Consider the following 15153-nt stretch of genomic DNA (forward strand, 5'->3'; position numbering starts at 1 on the left):
TGTTGGTTACTTGTTAGTAATCCTCCTCCTGGACCACAAGGTTAGGGGTTCAAACCCCAGTCTAGCCAGTGTTCTGAACCCAATTTGCACTGGTAAAAGCTGCAATCCCTCAAGGTAGATGTTTAGCCTGGATGGTAAGTCAGCAGGTTAAAGAACGAGATGTGCTCCATATGCAGAATGTGGTACCGTTGTTTTTCTGATAATGTGAAGCAGATACAAATGGGAGAAGGAAATTGCTGAATCAAACTGTTTTGATTGAAATCAAATGCTGAAATTGACATTATTGTTGAATCAAATGTTCAAGCAAGCAAACAAACAAACAGAAATTGCTGCTCTCATTTCTGTTCTCGCTATATTTCTGTACATTTCTTTTGCGACATTTCATCATAAACATAGACAACACATATATTGTATTGCCCCAGTTTGTATTGTTAAGAAAATACAGGTTATGAATGCTGAAAGGGCCTGTTGTATTGGCATCATGATGTAGCGTCAGGTTGAAGGTTAAAGAGCAGGAGACTCAAAGAGGGTCTGCTTGGGGGGTCCCAACAACGATATATGCTGAATTCAGAAGAACCCCCTACATTACGCAAATTACGTAGACAAGATGGTTTTCCCTACGAGTTACGGGAAATAAAAATAGGCTGCCTACGCTTTAAGGAAAAGAGCATGCAGACCCTCCTCTAACACCATGGTTTTATCCTGCACTAGTGTTCCAGCTTCACCAGGAGGCGCCCCCGCAGGAGGACGTGCTGGTGTTCCTGACCGGACAGGAGGAGATCGAGACTCTGGCGCGGACCATGAGGGACATCGCACACCACTGTCCATCAGACGCACCCGGCATGGTGGTGCGCCCCCTGTATGCTGCACTCCCACCTGCAGCACAGCTCAAGGCCTTTGAAGCAGCACCTACTGGGACCAGGAAGGTACTGTATCTACCATAAAAACTGTAATGGAACTGAATCTTATCAGTTATACACTCATAAGGCTCTCCCTGCAAACAGATCAGCTTTTTGTACATTGTATTTGTGGTCTTATTCTCATGAATGGCATCAACTTGCCTGAAACACGAGTTATTACAAAAAGCAGTTACTCAAGCAACTGGATATGATTTTGGAAATGGTCAGACGTTTCACATAGTATCCACTATCTTTCAACATTGACAAAAGATAGTGGATATTATCTGAAACGTATCTTGTTACCTGGATGTCAAACTTTCATTGACGTAACATGAGCTTTTTGTTAAGAAACAGCTGATTTGATTGGCTTCATTTTTGCCATTCCTTCATCATGGAAATGTCATTGGCTTTCCACCCTGTCTTTCCAGGTTATTCTTGCCACCAATATAGCAGAAACATCTGTGACAATCAAAGGCATTAAACACGTGGTGGACACAGCCATGGTGAAGCAGCGGCTGTTCCGTCCCACCAGCGGGTTGGACAGTCTGGTGGTGAAGAAGGTCTCCAAGGCTCAGGCCTGGCAACGCACAGGAAGGGCAGGTAGGGTCATAGGTCACAGGAATCGCATGTAGGGTCATAGGTCACAGGAAGGGCATGTAGGGTCATAGGTTGCATTGGATAGACACCACAACAGATTGGATTTGTAGGTTACATGTTGAAGATGTTACAAGCAGGGTAGATAGGGGATAGAGGTGTCCTGCTATAGGCATCTCCACTGTTGCCTGGCAGATAGGTGGTACTTTTGTAAACATCATCATTATATCCGAGGTTTTCAAAGCTGCGGACTACAGGTCATGGATGTACAACTGGCAAGACAAGAGCTTTATTGCAAACCTTAACAATTTTCATGTACCTGATTCCTAAGTAGAAGTAGTCCACTTTGTTCTGCTGCTGCAGTGGTCTGGACATCCTGCAGCTACTATCAGTCTTTCTTCAGCTCTCTACACTTTGTCCTGTTTATCGCAAGCTTCCTTAGCTCCTGTAGTTTTCTTTCTGACCGCAATGGTCCTAGTCCTCTATCCTTAGGTCTGCCCTCAGTTTTGCTGTAAACTGTTCTGTCCCGATTCCTAAATGACAGAAGATTGAATGAAGGATTCAGATTCAGTTTTTCCTCCACTCCTTCTCCCAGGCCGAGAGAGTTCTGGAACGTGCTACCGGCTGCTGACAGAGGAAGAGTTTGAGCAACTGTCCCCGACCACCATCCCTGAGATCCAGAGGGTGAACCTGGCCAGCGTGGTGCTGCAGCTGCTGGCTCTCAGGATACACGACATCATGGAGTTTGACTTCATGGACAAACCAACCAGAGAGGTAGGACTGCAGAATACTGTTATTGAGCACTGCATGCATGGGTAGATCAACAAGAGGTAGGGGTTGAAGACTATGGTGGTAGCATGTTGTCTGTATGATGGGTATGAGGGGCTTTTTTTCCCCTCAGTTATCACTATAAAAAGACCCAAAGGCCACTCTTCTCCCTATGTCAGAAACATCTTGATTGACACAAGCTTGATCCATTGAGAGTAAAGACCAACTGCCCCTAAAGGAAAAGCAAATCCACAAATCAATCCTAAGATTCAAATGATGTGGCAAGGTCTCATCCTTGCATCATTCTGGCATACAAATTTTGAGCGCTGTGTTGTTAGGGGTTGATAACATATAACATTACTTGCTACTACAAGCAACATGACTTGGAGCAAACTTGTCTTTTCTCCCAGTCCCTCCTGACAGCATTGCAGCATTCTGGCATAAAGTTTTGAGCGCTGTGTTGTTAGGGGCTGATAACATATAATGTTACTTGCTACTACAAGCAACATGACTTGGAGCAAATTTGTCTTTTCTCCCAGTCCCTCCTGACAGCGTTGCAGCAGCTCCACCTACTGGGTGCTGTGGAGAAGCAGCAGCGGATCCAGCTGACCCCCCTGGGGAGGATGATGGCAGCGTTTCCTCTGGACCCCAGGTTTGCCAAGGTCATCCTGGCTGCCAAGGTCAGTGTCTCCTTCCGTCATCAGCCTTAGATTTAGTTCAAGATAAATTCATCAGTGGTTGTTGAGCACTGATTTCTAGTAAATAGTTACACTTGTACAAGCTATTATGTTTTTATATTTGCTGCGTAGCTATAAAATGACTATCTATATACACTGTGCTTTTTTGCTTCATAGCTCTCTGTATTTTTCCATTTCCCAGGACCATCATTGTACAGAAGAGATCCTGACCATTGTGGCCATGTTGTCTGTGGACTCTGTTCTCTTCACACCTGCCAGTAAGCGGGAGTTGGCTGCAGCCGTCAGGAGGAAGTTCATGTCTGAGGAAGGAGACCACATCATGCTGCTCAACATATACAGAGCCTTCAAGGTCAGATCTGGAAAAACTTTCCAATATTTTTCTATATTTTGATATTCTAATTACTAAAATCTTAGATATTTAAAAAATTTCCATAACTATTTGCCCACATGATGAGGCTCTCAATTTGTGCAGAGTTCAGCATGAACATTTTATTGCAAGTCCATCAGGTGTCAAATGTAGCAGAGACTAACAGATGTGAGATTCTGTGTTTATGTAGCTTTTTGTTACCTTGAAACTCTGCACACCACATGAAGCAGATAATACCCAACACTTCAGAAGACTTAGTGCACCTTACAAGTGAAGAAGTGTTGTGCTTGCACAACTATGTGGCCAAAGAGCTATAGAAATGTAATTGGCACTGTCCTATACCCCCAATATTTGTGGGAAGGATTTTAGCTCAATGGAAATACTGATTATGCATCTCTCATCCTTTCATAGGCTGTGAAGGGGAACCGTCAGTGGTGTCAAGAAAACTTTGTCAACTCCAGGAACGTCAGTAACGCCATGGACATCCGCGGGCAGCTGCGGGACCTGTGTCAGAGACTGCAGATCCCGTTAGAGTCAGCGGGACAGGACACGGCAGTCATCAGGACATGTCTGGCGAAGGGGCTGTTCATGAACGCTGCCGAGCTGCAGCGCGGAGGGGAGTACATCACCGTGGAGACCCGCCAGCCCGTGGCCATCCACCCCTCCTCCTGCCTGTTCCAGTGTAAACCTGCATATGTCATCTTCAGTGAGCTGGTTCAGACCACCAAGTGCTACATGAGAGACTTGAGTGTTGTGGACCAGAGATGGCTGCAAGAGGCAGCTCCAAACTACTTCAAACAGGACAGGACTTGATTCTGATGATTCAGAAGTCAATATGGTGGGAGAAGTATTTCTTCATTTTTGATATCAACTAATGAACACCTTTCAAGAGCCAAGTTTGTGGACGGTAGGAAACAAGTAGGAGTCTACTGCAAAACACTACATGTACCTCATGAGCTAGTTGGGCTTCTTGGACAAGGACATCTTTGCATTCACTGAAGGTGATGCATTATTCTACCATATAACATAGTGTAATGGTTAGTTGACATTTTTGTTTGCATTTTCAATTACTAGTATAGTTAGTGTAAAGGGTTTCTGGTGAGAGTGTTACTGGTTGGTTTATTTTTGTCAGGTAATACTCAGAAGTGTACATAACAGATATTTTTCCAGTTCTTCAAAGACGAAACCTTGCTTACTAGTATTAGTTTATTTAGATAGCTTTTATCTATTTCTAGTATTTTATCTAAGTATTCTGTTTAGTTCAGCCACTGAAGGGCCTGTTAGAATTTGAATAGGATTTCCCAGAGTGTGAAATTGGATGTAAGATTAGGGCACCTTAAATTCAAGGCTACTTAAGTCAAAAGGTTTAGGGTGTGTCAAGATTTTAAAGAGGTCCTATACTTGTTGCAGTATGTATGGTATGTCAGGGCTTGAATTGTTGACATACTTTTTTTCTGCATACCTGCACTGGAGAGGTAACATTGAAAATTACCTGCACCAGACAAATTTTACAAAATGTACCTGCACCACTCTTACTTAAGGAAGTATGGATCATACTAAAATTGCTCAGGAACTATTGCTATTTTTTCTTGTATACTTCATAGGTGGTACCAGTCAATGTAGCTAATAACAATCCATATACACCTACATTGACATTTATGTATAAAACCCAATACATGGACCAGTGCAGGTTAAGTGCAGGTAGACGCCAGCACTACCTGCACAGCTGGTATTTCGAGCCCTGTATGTGTATATGAATCACTCTAAACATTTGTAGTTCAGTTATAATAATACACTACGCTAACAGTAAGTATAGATTGCGACACAATGGACAACAGAATGCATGGCGATGCACCTTTTATTGGGTGGACAATATTGTTAGCCTACATTTCAAGATACACAGAAGTAACTTCCCGAAGGATAATTTTCTTAAGAGTATACATGACAAGTATCCAAACTTTATAAAAATAGACAATTTCTTTGTCTCTTATGGCTGACACTGAAGAGGTTGTGATATACTGAAGTACATCAGCACATTGTAGGTAGTGACAGTATTGGTACTGTTCTTACACCGTGTACAGGTATTGGTTAGGGATCAGAGGGGTGGGGAAGGAACTCTGACGCTGCCTATGTATTGTACATAAGTTGTCCGGACGTGAAGATTCAGAAGTCTAAGTTGGGATGGGGAAGGGGGCGTGCAAAGGGGTAAATGCAGAGTCCAATCCCGAACCAAACTGTACGCCGTGTGAGAGATCTGAGGATGGATGCGATAAACAGGCAAGAGGGCTGTGATGGACAGCAACCAATCAACTTTCAGACCAACGGTGTTCGGTTGTGCTTCCTAGGAGTTTGAAAAGAGCAGCGACGCAGACATTTCATGTTACTGGTGTTTATACTGCCCTCTCCACTGGCCAGTGGATTTTTTTATGTTCTCCCTGAAAATGAGAGAATGTTGGCCATCACAGCCGGCTCTTGCGTCTGCTTATTTACAAAGCCAAGCAAAGTTTTTACAACAGAGACTTGGAATTTATCAACAGTGATTGTCCCTGTAGTTAATATGGTGGAACTTTCACTCCTTTGTCATATTAGTTGTTGGAATCATTCTGTTAGAAGTCCGTTACTATGATTTCATCCATTATTTCTGGCAGTTCCACATATTCCTTGCCTTCTACATATGATTATTACTTCCATTTATTGGCAATGTGTTCCTATAAAAAAGAAACTTGTAGAGATTTAGTAAAATACAGCTATATCTAGATACAATGCAGCTGTCTGTTTATTTGTGGGTCAGTCTATTGTCTAAGTAGCACCCTGTAGTAGACAAGCACACCACCCTCCATGTAACACCCTCAAACTGAAGACCAGATGGAAGTGAAAAGATGATAGTGCACACATCTTGTTTCTCCCACAGTTCACTTGGATTGGCTGTGACCTTTGACCTCAGCTGGAAGCAGGACAGATTCACTTTTTCCATGACGGCTGTCATGTTGGTTGCCAAGGTCGTTTTAGAGCCAAGGACAGCCAGTCAGGAAGAAATGAATCTGAGGCACCTGTTCACAAATGTTCCCATTCACCTGCATGCACCATCACATGCACAAGGCTAATACTGCCAAGTTAAACTGGATAGTGTTCCCCAGAATGGAAAACATCTAGCGTAGCAGATGTCGCCATTGGGTCAAAGTGAATGGGCACACGTGTCCAGAGGGTCAAACATAACTCTTTGCAACAAAGGGAAGGGTGGGGTAAGATGTGGATATGAACTGAACTAATACCAACTAGCCATATAGATCATGTTACAAATTCACCTTAGCCAGCTACTAGAATACAAAAACTTAGCAACTAGTATATATATATTTATATATAGACTTGAAGTAGCCAAACATTGCTTACAAAAACTTTTCAGTGCCACATTTTTAATATGTTGTTCCAGTTAGCCAGTTTTACACATCTATTATTTAAACAAAAAGCCTCTCTAGCACCTAAATCTATGGGCATTATGTCCTTACTTACAGTAGGAAAGTACAAAATTTAAAATTTTCAAAATGTTCTCAACTTGGGTAAAAATGCTTACAAAATAATAACTTGAAGAGATAGCACCTGTTTGAAAGATAAAATGTTACCTGGTAATAAAATGCTTACTCAAAATGCCAAAAATAATATTTGCATACTCAAGCCAGTAACATGCAAATTTTCTCCATAATGGCAAAGTACCTGCAGTTTCATAGCACCTTTGGCAATTTATCTTGAAGCCAAGCACTGAAGTACTTCTCTGCTTTTTTGGCAAGTGACAACTTTGAGGAAAACAGCCTAAGACCAGGCCTGTCGAGGGTTTTGCTTGGGTTTACACTTCATAGCCTTGAGCAAGGCCTGTCAAAGGCTACAGGTAGAATGTTTGACATAGCACCAAGGGTTTCTGGCCCTGAACATAGCAGAAGGTTTCATTCTTTATATCAGGAGCTGTTCATATATACCAAGTGATGGCAACTGTAGCAATGAAACCCATTGCTGTGCTTAGGGTCATACTTATGTAATTGCAATATTTGACACCAAAACTGGTGAAACAGTATGGCTCATGAGAATGTTTTTTTGTCCTCAGGGCAGCCAAGAATTCTGGAAGTCCCTGAAAATGTCCTGGATAGTTGTTAAGGCAAAACTAGTTAGTGGCCATCCTGGGCTTTAATGTTCTCCTTACGTCACCCTGTTTCTTTCTCACTAGGGCATGTTATCATAACATATCAAAAAAAGGCTTGTATCCAAAAGGTTCCAGTAATAAAAATTTCTTTTGTTTAGCCTTTTATTAGATCATCAATATTTCTGAAAATTTGCATGTTCCTGGGTTAGGTGGTCCTCCTCCCCCTTAGCTGAAACATATGGGTCCCACTTCGAAGCCGAACCTCTGGTCTGCCTTTCCGATGTCCACAACCTTTAAGTCTGTAATTGGCAGCTCAAACATTTTCGCTGTTGTGATTTCGAAAACTGTCTTGCCGTATTCCCGGTCCTGTAGAGAAAAACAACAGAAGATATCACTACCTGTTATACACACACAAACTATAATTCTCTAAACCATCTGTGTTTAGAAATACAGACAAAGAAACTACACGCACAGAATATTGTATTTTGAATCAAATTGAGTCCAACTTACTTTGCAGCCATCAGAAATTACATTGGGCTTGGTTTTGCTGTCCCACGCGTATTCGATATCATTGTTGCCTTGCAGCATGATGGCCTTGCTGTGGCGGCCAGTCTTCGAGTCGTACCACGCGATGGAGTTGGAACAATAGTAGGTGAAGTTCTGTGTTGCCTTGGCGTGCAGAAGCCTCAAGAAGGTCAACTGTACAACACCCACCCTTGTGTAGGAGATCTGGAAAATATATGAAAAATTTATGATCATATTCAGACCTATATCTGCAGGTCTTAGTGATGAATCAGTTGTTGGGCAATGCCAGCTTAGAAAGAGACAGCTGAATTCTGTTCAACTACTGGTAAGTAAAATGTATGATCTTCCACACATCAGGACACATTCTAGTGCAAGTCATTTCTAAATGATGAAATCTTGTAGTAATCTTCCTTCCTATGAATGCAGAAGCACAGACACACAAATACACACACCGATTTTGATACATACATACATACACACAATGTTACATAAATTACATGTTTTGAAATGTATGACTTGAACATTTGTCTGTTTTCACAATGGTGAAAATCTCTGAAATTCAATTTTCCTCAAACTCAATTCTCATCAAACATAAAACATTACTCACGGGGAACCCTCTTATGTAGTCGCTGAACCAATCCTTTGGATTTTCGTCTTTCCACGTTGCCATTCGATGCTGTGAGCAGGAGAAATAATATCAAGCACACATTAAGTTACATTATAGAATACATTTTCAAAGTATCAGGAGAAATACACAAAAAAATTGAGTGGTACTTTTCCTTAACTTACTTACACTATCCTTTTCCTATCCTATGTGGAAATGGACAACAAAGAAAAGAGGAAGTCCAACCGATTTGCGCATCTCGTCTGGCTCCACACAGGTCTCTCCTCCAGCTGTGAGGTTACAGAACACCTGGATGGCGTCCTTAGAGCAGCCCTGGTTAGGATCAATCCAGTACATACCTGAGGAAAAACATACCAACAAATGCAGGAATGAATTAACTATCCCACCGGAGATTGTAGGCACAAACTGTCTTAGCAATGTACACTATACCAAGCTTAAGACACAGTTCTAGAACTGTGCACACCACAAAAAGTGTTTCCTATGAAAAGTGCTATTTTGTTTCTCTGAACTGACCATCTGGGAAGGTCTTGTGACACATGTACAAGTCTTTGCATGTTCTGGCTGGATTGTCCCGTGTGCCCAGTGGTGCCTTCATCTGCTCGATCTCGATCTTGAGGGAGTTGAGTGAGCCGAAGATCTCCTCCATCCCTGCCTCGTAGTCCAGGAAGCTGATGCCGTCTCCCTCTCCTCCCTGGTAGCCTTCCAGGTCGTCATCATCCGACACGTCTCTCTTGGTCTTCTTCTGGATGTTCAGAGGTAGTGGCTACAGAGGGACGGTATGTAGTGTTTATTTCATCTTGAACACAAGCAGTCCCTAATTGCCAAATGTCCATTATGCCAAATTACACTGTAACAACCCATACTTTTGGTCTGTCTATACCACCCTTGCTTATATGCAGACAATCTTCCAGAGATCAAGTCTTTGGCTTGAGTCTTATGAGGTCAGAGTTCAATGCATTTAATTAAGTAATTTGATCTGTGCTCAAATGTTTCCTACCAGTATACTTTTGCTTTTGCTCTTTTACTAATTGCAATAAAATGTCACATAATAAAAAAAAAATTACTACTCACTGTTCTCTCTCCTCCTGGTGGACCCTGAGACAGAGGAACAACAAACAGATGTTACTATTGTTAGACTCAAGGTTTGACCAGACTGTCCTTGGTGCTGAACCATGGATCCACAAGTCAAATATTACAAGGTTTGTAACAATGCTCTGTTCAGCATGCACACGAAACATTGGCTTCTGGAAACTATGTACTAACTGTCTAAATTTTGACTCATTAAGATTAAAAAACTGGTTGCTTCCTCAGCCTCAACAGTACATTCACTTTAATCTGAGGAATAATGACCAGTATTATTTTTTTGACCAAAAATAATCAAACATTTTGTTCTGAAATTGTATCTTGCTTTTCACAGGTCAGCCATGTCCAGATGATGTTTACCATTGACAAGACAGAATAACTTACAGGAGGTCCAGGTGGTCCTGGTGCTCCAACTTCTCCCTTGGGTCCTGCTGGTCCCTACATGAGGTAAAACTAGTTGTCAGCACATGACACTCCTTCTCTGGCCTTGCAGATATACAAACCGACTTAAGTGTAAAAATGTGCTAAGGAAACTGTGTCATGAATTGGTGCAATGCAACAAAACTGAATTTTTTAAATATAGAAATCATGTCATCTAATGGCTGTGAATTGTTGTATCACTAACATATCAGAACTGGCGCCTATTTTCTTACTGTTGATGCATTTGCTTACAGCATCAGTCAATTTTGTCCCATAGACTACCATAGTCATGTTCTGTGTGCCATGCATATGAAATTCGTGCAATGTAGTCATCCTTTTGTAATTGTCGTGTGTAGTTTGAAATTATACTTACTGACAGGAAAACGTCAATGCAACAGAGAGAGAATCATTATACAGAAAGTCAGTACATGAATGATGTAGAAACAACTGGTCATGTGGCAATGCCTGGTCACAGTCAAAAGTTGTTTGGTTTGTTGTATTCCAGCGTCACCCCCAATAAACTCCTTTTACCCAGAAATCATGGCAGTGGTGGCACAGTGCTGAAGTGTTCTCCATACTGGGTCTGATTTAAACAACGCCACTTAGTAGGAAGTTAGACTAAAATCTGTGCCAGATCACTGGCAACGAAATTGTGTAGTAGTGTCGTGCAGAGAACTTAGGACAAGATTTCATGTTGACTATGTGCGGTAAAGCAGCATCCCAAATTGTAAATGCTGGGCAGCACCACATGTAGTCGACAAGGAGTTGTGTCTTAAGTAACCTGCATGGCAGTGTCACAAAGTTACACACCATCTTGACCAATTTTCTGGACATCGTTCAAATCCCACCCAATATTGAAAACACTTCAGCACTGTGCCATGATTTTTGGGTGGAAGAAGTTGCTATCATCAAATTGTAATGGTTTGGCAGGAACAGAAAGTACCACATACCAGCGATCCCTTCTCGCCCTTTGCTCCACCAGGTCCCTATATACAACAAAGAATCAACAACTCATCCATGCGTGTGTGTACAAACATACCATATATCCCTTTGATCCCTTGATTCCGCGACCTCCCTGATGGTTAATAACAAACATGTTAAGACACTGAAAAGCAGGCTACCATCCCTTGTGTTTACATCTTGGCTGATTCTGTCTGGTTGCACTTTATTGTTTTTTTTAAAGAACCATTCTTTCCAGGCCAATTGTGCAACAGGTCATGGGGGGAGGGATCTTAACTTTCTGACAATCTCCAGTGTGTTTACAGCATGAGATGGTAGCTTCTTAAAGAGTGCCCTGCCAAAACTACAGAACATTTTTTCTATACGTTTCGTGTCATACATTTCGGGGTGAATGATGTAACAATTTTTGTGTGGCCTCCGTTAGATGAATCTAAGAGTTTTCATAAGTCACAATTTAATGTTTTAGTTGATATGGGGGCTTTAGTAAGCACAAGGGGTAGACCATAGACACTTCATCAGTGACACAAAGACAGGTAAGTATAAATATAGAGAGATCAATTGAGCAGAGAAGTTTTAGAGTGTTGAAAAGGTACTGATATAACAAGCACTGTTAGAACAAACTTCTACTTTAGGTGGGTTAAGAAAAGAGTATTCCGTTTTTCTGTATCTCTATCTTACTTGAAAGGGACATCAGCCTAATGCAGTAATTGTTAGCTGTAATTGTTGAAGACTCATCATCAAACACATAGACTACAAACAACTTTCTAACAGCTACAGTCAATGTCAGATTCCAACGTCTGGTAGAAATCACACATATCCATGTTAACACACTGACGTACATATAACTATAGTCATTGTCTCCTGTTGCGGTCTGTTTTAGAGAAAGTCATCAGAATAATCAGATTAGTAAAGACAGTACAAACATGAAGGGGAATAGTAGGTACATGCCAGAAAGACACACTTAAAAACTGTAACAGAGGTCAGGCCACACTCAACCGTAATATATTTACATATCTAACTACAATTGGATGATACACAATGAATTCTACATTGATTTTACATGCTTCGTCATTGTTATCTGTGCTTGCAGTTTCCCATGATTCTCTTCATCATCATCATCATTGCATTATTGCATTTCCATCGTTTTCATACTGTTGCTGCAACCTCAAGTATACAGTCTGAACATAAGACATGCTTGTCTCAACTGAAATAATGTGCAAACTTCATAAAACTGATTCATTTCCACAGAAATCAAGCGCTAACATTCCCCCCTCTCAGCTTTGAAGGAGCTAATCTGGACCAAAATTTAAATTTTAAGTCCTAAAACTTCTTTTCCTATGAGCAGCAGCCACTTCTTTGATTTCCATTCCAACCTTCAAACCATCCCCTGCAGACGGACCCCATGATTGAGAGTTATCCGTTACTTACAGGAAGGCCTGTTGTTCCCTGCTCTCCTGGCCCTCCACGAGGGCCATCGTTTCCCTGTACAGAACGGGAGGAAATAAAGACCAGAAGCATTAAACACTGGCGGGCATACTCACGGGTTGACCTGGGAGTCCAAAGTCTCCAGGCGAGCCGACGGGGCCAGTCCTTCCCTAAAGTGTGGAGAGGTAAAGGTTGAGGAGGACAGGAACACAGGGAAAGTGTACTCTCCAAGCAGAGGTTAGGCTCCGGCTGTTTTTTTAATGTTCTTTGTTAGTTGTTTTTATCAGACTTTCTGTTTTGTCATATTTCTTGACGTCCGCCAGGATTTTGACAATTACAAGATACAATACAAAATAGAAAGCCCGATAAAAACAACTGAAAAAACGTTAAAAAAAACTAAATTCTGCTCGGAGGGTTGATAAAGTGAAGCTTTAGTATCTGAGCAGTTACAACCAATGAGTAGCCAAACCTTAGGCTTCAGTGGCAAAGCAAATTATGAAAGCAGCAATTACAATGGACATTACTTATTGTTGGAAATGAAGGTGTCATTGTAAATTTGCTCTTTTTAGAAAGCTTTTGGTATGGATATCAACTTCCTTACGTAATTATCACAAACATATCTTTCAGTGAAACAAAGAAAAATTTTTTTTGACATTCATTAAGAAAGAAATTCTGAATATTGATTGTTAACATTACTCAGATGGATGGACAGCAACTTTCAGTCCATCACACAAAATAAGTCAATGAAGAGAACTGAAGAGGAAATAGAAGTTGAGGAAACCGTGTTCGAAGGATGTGTGCCGTTTGTGAAAAATGTGGAACTCAAGCATGATGAGAAAGCAGGTAATCAGCTGCAACGAAGCATCAGTTCTGCTGGCTTCTGTCAAAGTGAAACATAATGCATATGATCATAATGCACTTTGTGTGTTACGTCACAATTTACACAAGCCATGACATTAACTCAAACAAGCTTACAAAATTACTGTCTTTACTGTTACAGGGTTACACTGCGTATCATTGCCAGGAAGCTGCTGGCCACATAATCTCAACAATGAACGCTGAAAGCAGCTCATTCAAAAGACATTTCATGCTGCATTGAATTGCTTGAAGTCTTTGCTCATTTTTCACCAAACATGTACACCGTTTACTCACGGAGTCTCCCTTAGGTCCAATTGGTCCATCCAAGCCAGGCAGGCCTCTCTCTCCCTTCTCTCCCGGAGGACCGATCGGGCCGGTGAGACCAATCAGTCCAGGGTGGCCCTGAGAATTAAGAACATCAAGGTCTGGTCAAAAATCAGATGTTCTACAATATCAAAGGATAATAAGCACTGCACTAAAGAAGAGCTCTACTCAGACATATCTAGATATCTGTCAAGTATACTTTCCTGATTGCGATTGAGGCTTCATTGCCTAGTATGATCTGAGTTTGTCCTCCAGTACATTTGCATGTGACTCTTTCTTACTCTTAGATTTTTACATTTAGATGCTATCTATTCATGAGTATTGTAATTCTCTTGTCGTTCTTCTTTGTGCAGTCAAAGTCATACATGGACTGACTGGCAATAATTAGTAGTTGAAGAGACAAGCAAATCATTTTCAAGAACCACAAAGATAAGTCACCTTTTCTCCCTTGGGTCCAGGGTCTCCCTTTAGACCAGACACACCTCGTGATCCCGGGATGCCAGGGGGGCCAGGGTCGCCGGATGGTCCAGGGGGTCCTTGTTGGCCCTAGAGCAGGAGATATCTTTTCATCACTGCAACTCGCTATATAGACATCCACAAGTCATTCAAGAGATTACCAGCCAACGTACAGTTACAATGCCATTATGATGTACTACATTGGGGCTTGTATGAGTGTGGATACCTGGTAAATCATAGCACTGAAGAGCTATGTTTGGGGTACCCGGATTGAGGAATAACACGACGTGAAGTTGCTCAAAACACGAGAATCCACACGAAACGTGCCAATTCTCAAACGCCGCTATCTTGGCACGTGTGCGGAGTTACTGTCGCGTGACGGTAACCGCACGCGTGTAAAGATAGCGTCGCTTGAAGAATAGCACGTTTCGTGCCGATTGACGAGTTTTGAGCAACTTCACGCAAACTCCGAACGCGTGCATTACCTCGCCCCGTGCTGACTTCGCACGCTTGTGCACAGAACGGACACGCGTTTTCGTGGGCGCAAAAGCGACGGGCATAGCGGCGGACATTGCAACATTGCGCGTGCCGAGGTACCTCGCGTAGCCAACAGACACGTGCATGACCTCAAAGCAACCCGAATTGGCACGTAATCCATGTACACAAGAAGCGGAAAGCGGTGGCGTAAAACGGAGCACATTGATACGATGAGTAACGTGTCGCAAACGTCGGACTTGAAATGCGTAAATTTCCTTTAAAAAAACAGGAGTCTACAGCGGTAGATTGGAACATCATAGCCGCTATTTTGCAACGCACAATGCTTTGCGAGGTCGGGCGTACAATTCCTCATTATAACCGAATAGAAAGTCGCACGACGTGCGTTACCTCATTACAGAGCCCAGCATTTGCACAGCGTAAACAACATATTTTGTGTAAACAAACATTTTTGACGCAGCGATACAAAGCTAGTAGTAGATGATTACTTATTTACAAAGAACTTACAACGAAAACTGATGATT

General features: G+C 41.9%; 2 protein-coding genes across 2 annotated transcripts in view; one reads left to right on the top strand and one right to left on the bottom strand.

Annotated features, from left to right (window-relative positions):
• LOC118408752 (ATP-dependent RNA helicase DHX33-like) overlaps nt 1-6579 on the top strand; it is a gene marked incomplete at its 5' end in the record, with an annotated part of 8067 nt that extends 1488 nt beyond the window's left edge. Inside the window, 6 exons of the mRNA XM_035809611.1 lie at nt 712-926; nt 1328-1499; nt 2089-2267; nt 2801-2941; nt 3141-3308; nt 3738-6579. Coding sequence (XP_035665504.1) covers nt 712-926; nt 1328-1499; nt 2089-2267; nt 2801-2941; nt 3141-3308; nt 3738-4139 — 1277 coding nt within the window. The remainder of the gene's footprint in view (nt 1-711; nt 927-1327; nt 1500-2088; nt 2268-2800; nt 2942-3140; nt 3309-3737) is intronic.
• Nucleotides 5167-14757, bottom strand: LOC118408754 (collagen alpha-1(V) chain-like). The gene is made up of 12 exons (XM_035809612.1): nt 14620-14757; nt 14117-14224; nt 13649-13756; nt 12500-12553; nt 11062-11097; nt 10076-10129; nt 9680-9703; nt 9122-9371; nt 8834-8946; nt 8591-8659; nt 7969-8187; nt 5167-7824 (listed from the first exon to the last, which is right to left on the bottom strand). Exons 1-12 carry the CDS (start codon nt 14755-14757, stop codon nt 7684-7686), a joined length of 1314 nt encoding a protein of 437 aa, XP_035665505.1. The 3' UTR covers nt 5167-7683.
• Nucleotides 14758-15153: the final 396 nt, after the last annotated feature.

The sequence above is a fragment of the Branchiostoma floridae genome, unplaced genomic scaffold (assembly GCF_000003815.2).
Source record: "Branchiostoma floridae strain S238N-H82 unplaced genomic scaffold, Bfl_VNyyK Sc7u5tJ_379, whole genome shotgun sequence".
NCBI classification, from domain to species: Eukaryota; Metazoa; Chordata; class Leptocardii; order Amphioxiformes; family Branchiostomatidae; genus Branchiostoma; species Branchiostoma floridae.